General features: G+C 50.6%; 4 protein-coding genes across 4 annotated transcripts; 3 read left to right on the forward strand and 1 right to left on the reverse strand.

Moving 5' to 3' along the window:
• Positions 1-942: 942 nt before the first annotated feature.
• On the forward strand, positions 943-2,089 carry BP01DRAFT_413237 (phosphatase PAP2 family protein; the record flags this gene model as incomplete). The annotated part of the gene is made up of 3 exons (XM_025578994.1): positions 943-1,027; positions 1,101-1,327; positions 1,388-2,089. Exons 1-3 carry the CDS (start codon positions 994-996, stop codon positions 2,087-2,089), a joined length of 963 nt encoding a protein of 320 aa, XP_025434804.1. The 5' UTR covers positions 943-993.
• Positions 2,090-4,489: 2,400 nt separating this feature from the next.
• Positions 4,490-7,590, forward strand: BP01DRAFT_353122 (citrin). The gene is made up of 4 exons (XM_025574096.1): positions 4,490-4,999; positions 5,117-6,319; positions 6,384-6,546; positions 6,607-7,590. Exons 1-4 carry the CDS (start codon positions 4,820-4,822, stop codon positions 7,155-7,157), a joined length of 2,097 nt encoding a protein of 698 aa, XP_025434805.1. The 5' UTR covers positions 4,490-4,819; the 3' UTR covers positions 7,158-7,590.
• Positions 7,591-8,248: 658 nt separating this feature from the next.
• Positions 8,249-8,774, reverse strand: BP01DRAFT_270145 (DUF5321 domain-containing protein; the record flags this gene model as incomplete). Its single annotated transcript, XM_025571383.1, has 2 exons — positions 8,249-8,340; positions 8,420-8,774. Coding segments are annotated over 2 exons (447 nt in total), but the record flags the coding sequence as incomplete, so codon positions are not given.
• Positions 8,775-9,210: 436 nt separating this feature from the next.
• BP01DRAFT_311419 (C50 family peptidase) lies at positions 9,211-15,546 on the forward strand. Its single transcript, XM_025572451.1, has one exon. The coding sequence runs from the start codon at positions 9,271-9,273 to the stop codon at positions 15,520-15,522; it is 6,252 nt and encodes a 2,083-aa protein (XP_025434807.1). The 5' UTR covers positions 9,211-9,270; the 3' UTR covers positions 15,523-15,546.
• Positions 15,547-15,646: the final 100 nt, after the last annotated feature.

Below are 15,646 nucleotides of genomic sequence, written 5' to 3' on the forward strand. Positions count from 1 at the left end.
AGAGTGGGATAAGACTCTGTGATGATTTCGATGACCCAGGTCAGTCCCTCTGGCAGCTAAATAGTCACCATCAATCTGACTATCAGGATGCAGCGTAACAGACTCTTCTGCTCCAGATCTTTGAGCCTTGACCAAGTTCGCAAAGGATCGCGGATGATTCTACACCCGCCAGAATCGCCCAGAACACTTTCGGTGCGACGCACACCAGTCGAAGAAAGTCAGGATGCTCGAGCTAGGCTTGTGATGGGCCAGTCATGTCCTTGCTGGATACTTGGCGAAGACAAAGGCACGATGATGAGTGATCATTGATATGTTTTTAAGCTTGTCCTAGCTTAAATGCTGGCGAAAAGGCCCACTCTCAGGGGTCTTGAATACGCATGCTCGCAGCCCGGTTCCAGACCAATTGTTGCTCCTGCTGGCCTGGCTCTGCTACACTAGGCAAGCAATATCGGATTCAGTAAGCCACCATGGCATGTGTTGAACTAAAAGCGATTGGCCTCGGTTGACGTTGAAGGCTGACAACTGAATACTACTACATGTTGATGAAGGTTCACACAAGTGCATTGGACAAACAGCCTGTTGTGCAAACATTTCTAAGCCCCCATGGGTCAGGCGTCCACAATGCCAGCGAACGGCAGCCACGTTCGGACGCAGCTACTCCCAGACCGGAGCCTCAATGCCTTTTCCCCTTATCGAGTTTGTCTTTTCACAATTCCAGACCCATGGCTTGTACAATAGTCAATAAGGCCTATTTTATATCACATTCTGTTCCCATGTCTTAAAGTTATCCGAAAGGAAAAAAGCTTCGATCGCGTACCAACAAACCAAAGGTCGCATCGGGTGACGTCAACAGTCTCCATCAACCAGTTAGTGTTCCCAGGCAATTATCGGGTCCGCGGAGACCAGGGTCGAATGGTAAAATAAAACCACTTCGAAGCGCCCCTGCATTTTTACAACTCATCTCTCTGCTTCGACGGTCGGTCTTTCGTTACAATGGGCGGGCTTCAAAATTTTCTGGAGCCGGGAGGTAGATTATTCCCAATATACATTGATTTCCGCAGCATCCGAATAGTGACTGATATACATTTCTACGGGGGCAGCCATCATCGCGGTTTTCACCACAGGAACCCTGATCAACCGACGCAAGCATGTCAGATTGCTGGAAAGTCCCAGTGTCGAATCACCCCTGCTCGAGAATGGTCCTGAAGATGTTAAACCCAACAACTACGACGAGCGTTCGCTCCGCGACCGCCGGACACCCCAATCTCGCCTTCTAGCACATTTCCCCTTTCTTTTGGAGATCCTGTACTGGCTGCTCACATATTGGGTACGGAATCTCCATCAACCCTGCCGCATATGAGGAGGCTATTCTGACCTAAAACACAAGATTTATCAAGGTTTACGAGCATTCTCCGCTCGGATGATCAGCGGGCACAAAGAAATCTTCGACACCGCGGAGCGTCATGCTATCTCAATCCTCCGCCTGGAGCACTTCTTCCACCTCGACGTCGAATTATCAGTCCAGCAATACGTACTCAACCAAGTCCCATGGCTTATGCCCATCTTGGCGCGCGTATACTACTCGCATATCGTTCTTGGAGTGGTATTTGTGGTATATTGTTATACCTTTGTCCAACGCGACAAATACCAAGCCCTCCGACGCACCTTGGCATTTGAGAATGTCATTGCCTTCACAATCCTTACTCTCTGGAGGTGCATGCCTCCGCGTCTTCTCCCTGAGGAGTATGGGTTTGTCGATGTCCTGCACAGCAATAAGGGTGGCTCGGCTTGGACACAGAACAAGTTTCAGCTCACGATTGCGGCAATGCCTTCCCTTCATTTTGGAAATTCCATGTTCATCGCGCTTTGCCTGCTCAAATTCAGCCCCCACTGGTACTTAAGGGCGATCGCGCCGTTGTGGCCGATGATGATGGGGCTAACGATCGTGGCAACCGCGAATCACTTCATTTTGGACGCTGTCGTTGGTGCATGTGTGGTACTTACAGCTTTCAGGTTCAACTACATCATGCTCAAGCTGCTACCGATAGAGAGGGCGGTGTTTAGATTACTTCGCTTAGAGAAGCCTTGAGCCACATAGATGGATTACTGGGTGGTGTTGGGTCAGTCTTTGGACTCGAAACCTATATTATATATCTTTAGGATGCTTCGTCTTGATGTGATGCGGCCACCATGTGTGAGTATCGCACTCACAAATGAGACTTAGATAATGAACAACCGTGTATAATAAGCTCCATGCAAGAAGCCAGTAAGAGTTTTGATAGCTGAACATGTGGTAGCTCAGAAGTTCTATCGTTGAATCTTTCGTAAGCTGCAAGATTGTGCATTATACGGTCATGGAAACGCGGTCGATATACATCATACTGTAAGCCATATAGCTTCATAGATCAAACTTGTCTCAAGCCGGGCTCTCTTTTAAATAACTGCAATCGACAAGCGAGCAAAGCATCCATGTCGCGTGATTTATCCGAAAGAGGAAATTCAACAACACAGAAAGCCGGATGAGATCGGGCTGACTACTACGGAGCTAACAACCTCCTAGCTACGCAGCTAGCACTAGTAATCAGTGAGCCCGCCGCGGCACTTTTCATAGTGTTAAAGAATCCGAGCAGGGACCTTTCCACCCCTTGCGACTTGACCCGTCCCGTCTGCCCTTTCTCCGCAGGATGCTCGTCCAGCATTGATAATCTAGCACTCGACGAAAGCTCAAAGCGAGCGTATGAGGAGGCAATTGCATGAGTGCGTGCTAGGACCCGAAAACCATGCTGGAGTTGGTTTTGTAGCTACTGGTGCTTCGACAGCATGATTGAATTATGACCATAACCTGCACAACTTATTGCAATGAAAGTACTTGACCTTTAGCCTAGCTCCGGAGCAGAAGTGTCTCCACGGTCCTTGGCGGCTGTTCGGAGTAACTGCGACATTTGCTTTTTGGTGCCATGCCGCAAAGCATAAACCATCCGTCACTATTTACCTAGTATTGACTACCTGTTGTGCCTCCCCGCCTCAGGATATGTTAATCCTTGCCTACGTGCTGGAACCCGGTATCATCCCCGGAATCAATCGCGAACAGAGTTTGAGCCCAGCTGGCACCGACTTACGGGGTAGTTAACTAAGTTAATGTTAGGAAAGCAATTTCTTAGGTAAGAGGAATCCGTCCTGCGTGCCCAGTGCAACAGTGCAAGTTGGTCTTCCCCGACATCCCGCCGCGTTGGACTCCACCGAGTGACTCCGGACCCTCCTTCTCTGGTGGGCACTGCAACCACTTAGAAGAGGGTTACTAATTCTCATTCGTGGGTCCCTCGAGAAGTAATCGGGCCGATGGTGTGTGTCAGACGAGAATGCCATGTGAAATGAGCAAATGAAATCCATTGCCTTATTGAAGGGCTGACTTGAGTCTTGATCTTCCTACGGGGTAGTTACGGAGTACGGGTAGAAGACACGCTGAGGTATCGCCCGAACCGTGCGGCGGCTGCCGATCTACGTCAGGAATTTTGTATCCGAACAATTGGCCACTGGCGCCGAGATCGGGCACGGGGTCGTGTGTGTGTGCCCCCCTCATACCATGAGAACCTGCGTGAAAATGCAGACTCCGGCGAGCTGTACTTTGTGCCGGAAGTAGTAGGGGTTGACATCAGTGATGAGAGAGAATATGATGCTATCTCTTGAATATGCATGCATTATGACCAACATCCTCCGTCACTGATGGGAAGTATCGTCTCGTCTTCGCCGTGGAGGTGTACTGCTTCTAGTTCTGGTTGCTGTGCTGCCTTTGCTGGGTGGCCCCCAGGCCCCAGGGGTTGGTGGTTAGACAATCATCGAATTGCGGGTGGCCAGCCAATGTTTCCGGTGTTACCGTGTGGTACGCCCCAGGGAAAACTGGGTTTTTGTCCATGGCAAAATCCGTGAGGAGCGCTTGGCTGGTCCCTTGGGTCTCTTTTGCCTCCCTCCATTGTTTCGGGTGGCTTCTCTTTGTCCGGAGGCAAGATGAAGATTTTGACAATTGATCTGTGCTTAAATTGGAACTCTTCAGGACAAAGCCACATCGATGGATGACAGTGCAATGGAGCAACCTGACAGAAGGGATTTGAGGAGTTGGGGGCCTCGATTGCCGCCGGAGATAAGCCTGCGAGCTTGCGAGAGCCACCTTTATCCAGCTGACCTGCGCTCGGCCTCAACTCCGATGGCACCCCTATGAGAGGGAGGCATGGAGGAAGGCATGGAGGGAAAAAAACCTCAATCAGCCCGGTTAATTACCTGTTTAACACGCGTTAAGCCAGAGGCGGTGAAGTATGCTGATGAGCGATTCGTCCTTGAAGGTTGTGAGCAACAAAAAGTCAGCAGAGTCTTTTATCCGGTAGTCAATAGTAAAAGCATGCATGAACAAAAAAGGAACTATGGGGGAGCGAGGAGAAAAGGCGTAATGATTAACTGTAAACACTGAAGACTAGACATTAACTTACGACTTTGAAAAGAAGAAGTCTCGCTTCTTTAATTTCCCTTAGCCAGTTTCCAGCTGTCATATTTATGATTCACTCCAGGTTCAGTAGTTATCCTAACTGATCGATCAACCACTGTTCAGTGTTTGGAGCATTTCTCCCCCATTATTTTTGTCTTGTCTCCCCGTCTCCACTCACTTTTCTTATCCCCAGCCCCTTCTTCCTCCGAACATCTTCCCTCCACCACCTGGGTTGATTACCTTTCTCTCGTTCAATTCTTTGTCGTCTTGGTTGGCGCATTCTTTTCGCAGAGACTTGGATCGATTGTTCTTGGTTTAATTTCTATTTGATTTCAATTCACAATGACCAGCGTGAAGGACGCAGTCAAGGAGTCCCTGGTCGGCAGCTCATCGGAGCCTCAGCCGTCGCAGCAGATCAAAAACAATTTCCTGCGTCATGCACGCAAAGATGAGGCATCAGGAGATCTTTACATGTCGGAAGATGACTTCATCAACGCCATTGCCCCTAAGCATGAGGACTATGTAAGTGATCCACGTCCCTTCCGCGCATTGTGTTTTTCATGAGCATTTCTTGTATGTGTCATACGACAGCCGTGATCCGAGCTTGGCTAATATACGGACTCTTCTCGTGAACTGCAGCACAAGATCAAACGCGAACACTATGGCATTCTATTTCTAGTCGCCGATAGACGGAGAACTGGGAAGCTCACTCTTGCTGATTGGGCCACTTTCGAGAACCTCTTGGGCAAGCCCGACGCTGAGTACGAGATCGCCTTTCGCCTCTTCGACACAGAAGGAACTGGCTCTGTGAAGTGGGAAAACTTTCAGCAACTGTACAACCTGAACAAGACTAGCGACAGCATACCTTTCGATTGGAACTCAGAATGGGCCTCCCTTTACACTGGACGCAAAAAGACTCGCCATGATATGACATACCCTCAATTCGCCCAGATGCTTCGTGGTCTGCAGGGCGAGCGCATCCGACAGGCTTTCCACGTGTTCGACAAGGACGGTGATGGTTACATTGAGCCTGAGGACTTCCAGCGTATCATCCTCGAAACTTCGAAACACAAGCTGTCCGACTATGTCCTCGAGAACCTCCCCAGTCTGTGCAACATCTCTACTGGCACAAAGATTTCCTATGCTACCGTCCGTGCGTTCCAGAATATCATGCGTGAAATGGACATGATTGATGTCATTGTCCGTGAAGCGACCAAGAAGAGTACTGACGGCAAAATAACGCGCGCTGATTTCTTGAATGAAGCTGCCCGTGTTACTCGCTTTTCTCTCTTTACTCCTATGGAGGCTGATATATTGTTCCACTTCGCTGGGCTGGATGCGCCTTCAGGACGGCTTTCTCAGAAAGACTTTGCCAAGGTCATTGATGCTTCATGGCGCACCCCCTTCGTGGTTGCTGGACAGGCGGCAGCAGTCGCATCGGACAAGGCTCACCAGGTCGCCGACAAGACCAAGTCGGTGCTTTATAGTGTGCTTGAATCTGTGCACCATTTTGCCCTTGGCAGTCTTGCTGGTGCCTTTGGTGCCTTCATGGTTTACCCCATCGACCTGGTCAAGACCCGCATGCAGAACCAGCGATCAACCCGTGTTGGAGAGAGATTGTACAACAACTCGCTCGACTGTGCTAGAAAGGTGATTCGGAACGAGGGATTTCTCGGCCTGTACTCTGGTGTCATCCCTCAATTGATCGGTGTTGCTCCTGAGAAGGCTATCAAGCTCACAGTGAACGACCTCGTTCGTGGTCACTTCACCAACAAGGAGAATGGAAAGATTTGGACCGGCCACGAGGTCCTGGCCGGTGGTACTGCAGGAGCTTGTCAAGTTGTAAGTCGCGAAATCCTGGGCAAGTACAACATGTCGGGCAATGGGCTAATGTAATTCCTTCTAGATCTTCACCAACCCCCTAGAGATCGTCAAGATTCGTCTTCAGGTTCAGGGTGAGATTGCCAAGTCCGTTGAGGGTGCCCCGCGTCGCTCTGCCCTCTGGATCGTGAAGAACCTGGGTTTGGTTGGTCTGTACAAGGGTGCAAGTGCTTGCTTGCTCCGTGATGGTAAGTGATTTCACGGTCTCCTTCCTTTCCGATCCGCTTATGCTGACTTTCAAACCCCAGTTCCCTTCTCCGCAATCTACTTCCCAACATACGCACATCTCAAGTCGGACTTCTTTGGAGAATCTGCCACCAACAAGCTTGGTGTTGTGCAATTGCTGACTGCAGGTGCCATTGCTGGTATGCCAGCTGCTTACCTCACCACGCCTTGCGACGTTATCAAGACCCGCTTGCAGGTTGAAGCCCGCAAGGGCGAAGTCGGATACACCGGCCTTCGTCATTGTGCTGCCACCGTCTGGAAGGAAGAAGGTTTCAAGGCTTTCTTCAAGGGTGGCCCGGCCCGTATCCTCCGTTCGTCCCCGCAGTTCGGTTTCACATTGGCTGCATACGAAGTCCTTCAAAAAATGCTTCCCATGCCCGGAGGCCACGATGAAGTCTCTCCCTCTGGACATGTTGAACCCGGTGTTGGCCTGCAATCTGCCAAGGCGCCGCTCCCTTACCTCAGATCCAGAAACGCTCTGAAGCTTATCCTGGACCTTGACGAGAACATTGGCCGCGTTCGGGTCCCCTCTGCAGAACGCTGGCCCAAGTTTCTGCAACCATCCCAGCCCTAGACACGCACGACCACCTTTGTTTTCATAGCGATGTTTTTTTTTTCCTATTTCCTCCTTTGCCCTGAATGAAAATAGTGATTGATTTTATCTCGTCATAGCCCATTTCCCCCCTTCACTGGATTCTCTCTTGGCCCGATTGAAACCAAGACCTACTTCTTGTTTTCTTTCCTCAAGTCATATGGTCCACACTATCACATGTAACAAAAGCAGATACACTCGAGCCGAGACTCTTGTTGCTAGACCGCTGATTGGGTATCTAGACTTGATCCTTATTGACCTTGCAGTTCTTCAGTGATTTTGCATCTGGTGTCTCTTTCTCCTTTCACATACAGAAATGGGCGTCACTTCTCGGTGTACAGGTACCTGATTATTCAAGCCTTTGTGAGCAGCTAGATCAACTAGATGTTTTGAATATACATTGTATTCATCCCGGATGTCTAATTACAATATTTCACTTCGAACCTCGAAGAAATCGTGTCGGCCTGTAACGGGCCGAGGAAGTATGTTGCAAGTACGGACATGCCGATAACCTCAGCTGCGAACTATAGGCACAGAGAAGTTGGCACGAAAGCAAGCATCGATGACCTTTCCCTAGCCGGTGCTAGGACATGTGAAGATACCTCATGGGAAGCTCTGTGGGCATCGTGATATACATAGAGTTTGCAAGGCATACCCGACATGGGGAAGCGAGTGTTCTATAACTCAGTCTCTGTAAATAAGCCCGTCGTAAGGGAGTCGTCGTGTGTATACAACGGGCTTCCAAAGCGGCAAGACATTCAAAGGCTTAGGAAGACATGGCTCATGCTAGTCTACCTTGCCAAATTCAGCCACTTGATGCAGCATATGCAGATTCATGCACCAAGCTGCGAGCGGCTCAGGGCATGTCTGACCCTGATGGGAAGACTTCCAGAGATATGCAAGCCGGCACGCCCTGGCGTTTCGGTGGACGAGCTTGACGTCGCATCGATCTTTAGTTTGGCAAAACCAAGTTCTGTTTAGAAAAAGTTGACTTTCCGTTTCACCTGCGAGTCTGCTGGCGGCTCGATGGTCGTCGGGGTCTCAGCAGGTATGACTGGGTCCTTTGCGACCGGCTTTTCCGTCTTTTCTGTCACCTGGGGCTTCTGGGCAGAGTCGGTGGATTTCCGATGCCACAGCGAGTCCTCTTCCTCAATCTCACGGAGAACTAGAGTTTTGGGCAAGTTCCGAAATTAGCCAAATTTAACTCTTCAGAGCACAATGCATAATGAACAACCGCAACGAACCTTCTTCCCATTCCCTCTCCTTGGCCTCGTTGCCCGTGCCGAGAAGTTTCTCCACGTCCACCACCTCCCCCTTGTTGACCCTCTCAATCACCTCCCGCAGAAGCCGGATCTTCGCATCGGTCGAGCGGGTATAAGCGGCGTAGTCGTTCTTGAGCGCGATCATGCGGATGGCTTGCGATCCGATGAGGATGAAGATAATGATGTAGAAGCTGGCGGGGTTCCATTCTTTCGACTTGGGGGCGTAAGGTTTGCCCTTTCCGGTGAAGCGATTGCGAACGAATGCTGGAATGAACGTCGTCCATACGTCTGCATGAGCGAATCTGGGAAGGAATCGGGAGCCGCCGGAATAAGGGCGCAGCTGGCTTTGTAGTTGTTGACTTGACGGGTGGAATCTGAGATGCGCAGCTGGGCTGGAGCAGGGACGGGTTCTGCTGGACAAGCGGAGTGCGAGTCGAGCAGATTGCATGGTGATTGAGGCCATTGGCTCGAGGGAGATGTGCCTTGCCGAATAGAAGACCTGACGGTTAAGCGAGGGGGTCAATTCGACTTTGGGAGTACTATCTGACGATTCCGTGGGAATTCTATCCCAAGTCCCGGTCCCGGTATGATGGGCCTGGCTGCCTGAGGCCATAAGGACAATCGGCGAGCGGTAATCGGCTAAGCCCGATTGAGGATAGTCGTGGGGGCTGTTGCTGGGACAACGCGGGCTTGCTTGGCTGCCCTTTCAGGTGTCATAATCACATCGGCGGAGGGCCTGGCTCGATCTTCCATCTTCGACTGACAGACGACGAATTCCGCAGACACCAGTGTCTGCTGAACCACAGCAACCCTCCGACAAATACCTGTCCGTCATGGCGGTTGCAACACTGCTTCCTGATTCCTCCTTGGAATCGGTGAAGCTGGCCGTCCGCTCCATCGCAACATGCTCGACGACAACCGTGTTAGCCCTCCAAACACTCCTCCGCGGGACATCGAAAGCGCCCACAGACACGGAATCCGCAACAGTAAGACGAGCGGGGCGGACAACGAAAGCCTCAACCACCACGATAACGAGGACAAAATCAACAAGAGGCACGAGGACGAAGGCCTCCGCGGCGGAAGCAGCGGTCAATACAGTGATGGAACAAGATGCCGCGCGTATATCGGATCAAGAAAAGCTGGTTCTGGCTACAGAAGTCTTTAACGCGACGCTGAAGACTCTGTCGGAGGCTTTGAGACTCAACTCTAGCAGCAAGCGGGAAGATTCCCGCGCGTCGTCGACACGCGATTCCGTGTCACCCAGTCGCATCACGAAATCACCCCGGAAAACGAATGCGACCGCTATCACGAACGGGATTCCAGCGGTGGCCACATGTGCGAGTCTGGCGCTGTCCTGCCTAAGAACACTCCGAAGTGAGCAGGGGGATGGAGGGTTTAACATGCAGCTTGAACAGGGCTCTTGCATTTTGGCTGGAAGGCTCCTGTCACTAGGCCTTAACGACATGGCATACAAAGAGCTAAGGGGGCTGAAGAAAAGAATACAACAGTACTTGGACTTTCAAAGCTCTGCACCAAAGCAAGCGAACAGCAGGCGGGGTAACCCCGCAGAGTCAGAGGAAGAAGCAGTCAAGGAAAGGATGTCTGATCTATTGAGCTTCCCTGATCCAGGGCTATTGCGGCCGCTGCTGGGACTGCTGACAACATTTCAATCGAATGCTCTGAGACTAATTTTGAACGAGAAGAAATCTGCGACTATCCAGAATGTGACTTCCTCCCTCCAGCTATCAGACCCGAGCAGCCCAGCGAACGTCATAGTAGCCGCCCTTGAATCCGGAGCGCTAACTGCTGAAAAAGCTGCGATGCAACTCCAACTTCTGTCGAATACTGTCCTGTCCCTATCCTCTACCGCCAATCAGACTACGAACAAGCTGAAGCCTATGACATCTTTAGTCCTGCAACTGCTATCTCTTGAAATCCGCTGCATGTCTTGGAAGACCTCGGGACATATCTGCGACGACGCGAGAGAAATGTGGGATCCCATGGCTCGATACCTGGCTAGCTTCGCTCACCAGAGCAAAGGATTGTCGAAAACAGAGTTTGCAACCTTATACAAGCAGATCGTACGGCTTCAGTCGGCCTTCACCAGTGTTCAGAAGCGAACAACTGCGAGTGTCAAAGACAATGTATCTGTGGCAAAGATAGCGGCGCTTCTTGGGCAGCTTGCCCAAGATGCGGGATGCTTCGAGGAAGCCCTCAAGCTTTTCACGGAGTCGATAACTCCTCTGTTCAATGGACAATGCCTTGCACTTGCCACTGTCCGCTGCAAAATCGCTTCCCTCTACTTCCAAGCTATCAGGCATTCAACCAAATTCTCAGCTGCGGCTCTGCCCGGTGCAGTGACGGACGCCACGAACGTATTGTGCTTGCCCCTCAAAGGTAGTGCAAACGATCTTGATGAGCTCTTGGTTGAAGCAGCCAAGCTTAAGAAGGCAGCAATGAGCTGGTTTGGAGACGTGATGTCGAAAGAGAAAGGTAAAGATGAGGAGCAGAACGAAGCCTGTGCTAAGGTTCTGGATTATCTGAACGGGTTTGTGCGGTTCTTACGGCGGTATATCGGGAGAAAACCGACGGAGGAAGATGAGAAAGAGACGGAGGCTTTTGAAAAACGCCTTGCTGCGTCGCAGAACATTGCCTTTGCGGCCATGGACTCTGTTCTCGCAGTTGGAAAACTGTCTATCACATCAGGAACGCCTTCTTGGGAAGAGGTTCAGCCGACTTTACTTGATTGCCAGCGACTGGTGATGACAATCGAACCCCAAGGCGAGAAGCATCTTGGGTCTCCATTTCTTGAAAGTGTCGGTAATGCATACGTCAAACTATCAAACATGTTCTGGTCTCGGTATGTCAAGGAGAAAGAATCTGGCAAGGGGCATCGTGATCTCTTACCCATCCTGAAGCAATCCGCGACTTTGCTGTCAAATTGCTCGCCCTCGCAACGTGTGACGGGATTTGCTCCCCTCAAGTATGAGCGTCTGGCACATACATATATGGAAGGAGGATATGCTCGTGAATCTGAGCAGGCATTTCACAAGTCGATCTTCGAACACATACATACCGGCACGCTCGATCAAGTGATTTCATCTACGGTTGGCTGCTTTCCTCACAAGATGTGTCAGGATCCCAAGAGCAACGGGTTCATGCTTGGGCGCGTTCTGTATGCCCTTCTGAAATTGAACCTTAGATCCAGAAAGTCCAAAACAAACGGCTTCTTTGATGATGACTGCCTTGATTTGAGCCAGAGAGGTCATCTGATGGAATGGCAACTAGGAGTAATGGCCGAATTCCCTGCGTCTACTTGCTCCGAAGACACCTTCCGAACTACTTTTTCCTTGCTTATCACCCAGATCCTCAGCTTATACTCGGTCGATACCTGGCCCATTCGCCTTTTGCGCGTCGTTCTTACCGTTCTACGATTTTCCTTGGAACATCCTGGCCTGATGGAACCAACATTGCTAGCAAATGTGATCGAAGTGGGTCTTCAATGCATTGAGCAGGATGACGTTGGCGTGGACTCCGACCTTATCTCCCTATGGCCTCACCTTCAGAACTCTGTCAGGCTCACACTGGGATTCCACGAGGGCAATCTCTCACCCTCAACCCTGGAGACAGTGCTTGTGTCATGGACTGCAATGCTACGAGACTGTGGTGACTTGGAGTCTCTTCTTTTTAAGATCGGCGACCTCGATCATTTTCTACTTCAAATGAGGGCGATAGTTGACTACACCGAGATTCATGGGCTCTGGAAGCTGCAGCTCTCTGCACTTGAATTGGTGCTCAGAACAACGGAGCTCCAAGAGTCAGGGGATTTTTCCGAGGCAATCATTGTTTTGTCACGTCTCGTGCTTCAATACAGCAGACTTGGCTTCTGTACAAAGGCCAGCGCTCTTTTGGAGCGGGTGGAGCAGTATCTCGCTCACTCCAACACTACATGCCTGGCGGTTCTGTCGTACCATCTGGCTCACGTCGGCTATCTCCTCGAGACTGGAGATATTCAACAAGCGGCGACCGTACTCACTAAAGCCCGCGCACTTTACGAGAAACACCAGAAGAAGGAGGATCAGAACAACTGCTCTACCTTGACCAAGATTCTGTGGGAGAGACTTGTTGCTGATGCCGCCTTCATGAGCTCCCGGCTTTCCTTCGCGCAAGGATCGGTCAACGACGCTCTTTTCTTCGCGAAGCTTTCTGTCCGTCTGAATTGCAGAATATGGGCAAAGATCGAGAAGCTCTCGCAGAAGAAACAGGATAAGATGATTCAAGCTAATGAGAATTCCGAACTTGAGACTGTGGTCGAAGGTATGGCGAAACTCGAAGTTGCTCAGGCTGCTCCTGTGCCGAATCCAGTCTATTCTCAGGGAGCCCCTTTCTGGCCTCATATTGGCTCACATCATACCGCTCTGCTGAACTTAGCGAGCCTCTCAGCCCATCACGGTTTATTCCAAGATGCTATATACTACGGAGAACAAGCTCTGAAGATAAACAAATCTCTGAATGCGAATGTCCGTCTGATAGCGTCTCAGGCACAGCTCGGGTCCCATTGGATTTTTGGTGGTCATCTCTCCGAGGGGCAAGCACTGCTCGAAGCGGCAGAGTCTCTATCTAAGCAGCTCGAAAGTAGTGTCGAACTAGTTTCTCTTCAGATCGGCCTAGCTTCTCTTTATAGGGCACATGGGCGTCATCTCGATGAGCAACGAGCGCTTCTCGAGGCTGATCGTATCATGACTTTAGTGACTAGCCCTGATGGGCTTGATGCTTCTGTGACGATAACGGCACTCGAAGAGAAGATGAAGAAATTGCAAGTCCAAGGAACGGTCAGGAAGACACGTCAACGTGCGGCAACAACGACAACAACAACACGCAGAACTCGTGCAACAACAGTGTGCGCTTCGAGTGCGTCCAAGACTGCCGAGACACCAGTTGCCGCAAGCCAGTCTCAGTCTACATCCCTTTTGCATTTGAAGAGTGAAATCCTCCGTCAGCAAGCTGCCTGTTTACGCACACTCCGCGACTTTGAGAAAGCGTCAATGACCCTTGACGATGCACGCAGGTTCGCAACGTCGCGGGACAGTCAAATATCTTTGCAAATAGGTGAGAGTGAACATTTGCTTGCGGATGCCATCCGGCACTTTGCATCACATGCAGTCTACTGCGTTCTTCCGGAATCGACCATTTCCCTCCCGTCACTTGAGTCACCGAGCAAGGCTCCCAGCAAGTCAAGTACTGGCAAGGCAACATCCACGCGGAGGACAAGGGCGCCAGCCCGGACGCCGGCCAGGAGCATGAGGGCTAAATCCGCCAAGTCGACTGAGGACTTTTCTGTTATGCTGTCTAAAGCTGGGGAGAGCCTGAATGCTATATTTCCCACCGCCACAACATTAGGATCTACTCTTGATAGTCACGCAGCCTCCCGTCTCATGAGCCGAATTTTCATGCTATCGCATGTCACTGCACCGGAGAGCTCGATATCATTGTCTCAGTCTCCAGCGAACACCAATGAGATAGGCCGGATAGGTGCGTTCACACGTGAACGATCTGCTATTGATCTGGATAAGCAGTTAGCCCACTACTGCGATCCGCTCCTTTGGCCAAGCACGGAAACAAAAGCCAAGCTCGAGGAGGATCTCTACCTGCATTTCACTGAGGACTACATTGAAATTCTTCCAGAGAATTGGAATGTTCTTTCCCTCTCTCTTAGTGCTGATAACACTGAATTTGTCGTTTCAAGGCTGCACAAGGGTCGTTCGCCCTTTCTTCTACGACTACCACTCAAACGCGGTTCTGAAGATGATGAAGAAAATCAGTTCACTTTCGAGGACGGAAAGGAGGAGATGAAAGAACTCATCAAGCTGACGAATCAAAGCGCACATGCTGCGAAACACCAGACTGATCGACAATCGAAGAAAGAATGGTGGAAAAACCGCGAAGCTCTTGATCGGCGCATGGAAAATCTGTTGCAGAACATGGAAAATGTATGGTTCGGCGGTTTTCGAGGTATTTTCTCGCCAATGCCTCATGAGTCTGAATCCTTAGACAGATTCGCGGCTCTATTCCAGAACGTCCTTGACAAACATCTTCCTTCTCGACAAAAAGGCAGACGTGCCGAAGGCCCACACCTGACACTACACCCGAATGTGCTCGAATTGTTTCTCGGTGTGAAGGATCTCGAGAGTCAAGAAGACCCTGAGGAAACCCTAATGGACCTACTCTATTTCGTTGTAGATATTTTGCAGTTCCAAGGAGAGCGCAATGCGTACGACGAGATTGACTTCGATATGATGGTCGTGGAAACTTTGGATGCTCTGAGAGGGCATCACGATGCGGTGCGCAACAATCACGAAAAGCGAACTCCGAACAGCACAATCCTGGTTCTCGACAAGTCGCTGCATATGTTCCCTTGGGAGTCCCTTCCATGCCTGAAGGGACTTCCCGTTTGCCGAGTGCCTTCTCTGGAATGTATTCGAGACCGTATCTTGCAGTTCCGGTCAGGACGGTCAAGCCGCAAACATGACTTTAGCATTGACCGCAAGAACGGGACTTATGTCCTGAACCCTACTGGCGATCTGCAGACCACCCAAAGCACCTTTGAGAAGGAGCTTTTAAGGTTGGAAGAATGGAAGGGGATCTCTAAACGCGATCCAACAGAAGAGGAGTTCAGGCAAGGCTTGGAGACCAAGAGCCTCTTCCTCTACTTTGGCCACGGTAGCGGTGCACAGTACATTCGGGGCCGAACAATCAAGCGGCTGGAAAGATGCGCCATTACCTTCCTGATGGGCTGTAGTAGTGGTGCTCTGACGGAGGCTGGGGAGTATGAGCCCTACGGGACGCCGATGAATTATTTGCATGCGGGAAGTCCGGCTTTGGTGGCCACTTTGTGGGATGTCACGGACAAAGATATTGATCGGTTTGCGAAGAGTACGTTTGACAAGTGGGGCCTCTTTGGTGGCGAGGCTGAGGCGGTGGCTTTGGATGAAGCTGTCTCTCAGTCTCGACAAGCCTGCGTTTTGAAGTATTTGAATGGTGCCGCGCCTGTGATTTATGGCATTCCTTCGGTGTTTTTGGAGTAACGAGCGATGGGACATTCTCTTTGGGAGACCTTGAATGAACTGTAATGGTTGAGCATGTTGTTACTCCTGTATTATCAGCGCTTTACATATAATATCATTCATCTTTGAGCTTCTGTACGACAGC

Source organism: Aspergillus saccharolyticus, assembly GCF_003184585.1.
Source record: "Aspergillus saccharolyticus JOP 1030-1 unplaced genomic scaffold BP01scaffold_3, whole genome shotgun sequence".
NCBI classification, from domain to species: domain Eukaryota; kingdom Fungi; phylum Ascomycota; class Eurotiomycetes; order Eurotiales; family Aspergillaceae; genus Aspergillus; species Aspergillus saccharolyticus.

What these genes read in the sequence shown, in the direction of transcription:
- BP01DRAFT_311419 (XM_025572451.1), top strand. Translation starts at nt 9,271, where the DNA reads ATGGCGGTTGCAACACTGCTTCCTGATTCCTCCTTGGAATCGGTGAAG.
- BP01DRAFT_353122 (XM_025574096.1), top strand. Translation starts at nt 4,820, where the DNA reads ATGACCAGCGTGAAGGACGCAGTCAAGGAGTCCCTGGTCGGCAGCTCA. An exon ending in CCCCTAAGCATGAGGACTAT is followed by an intron (nt 5,000 to 5,116) that starts GTAAGTGATCCA and finishes CGTGAACTGCAG; the next exon opens with CACAAGATCAAACGCGAACA. An exon ending in TGCTTGCTTGCTCCGTGATG is followed by an intron (nt 6,547 to 6,606) that starts GTAAGTGATTTC and finishes TTCAAACCCCAG; the next exon opens with TTCCCTTCTCCGCAATCTAC.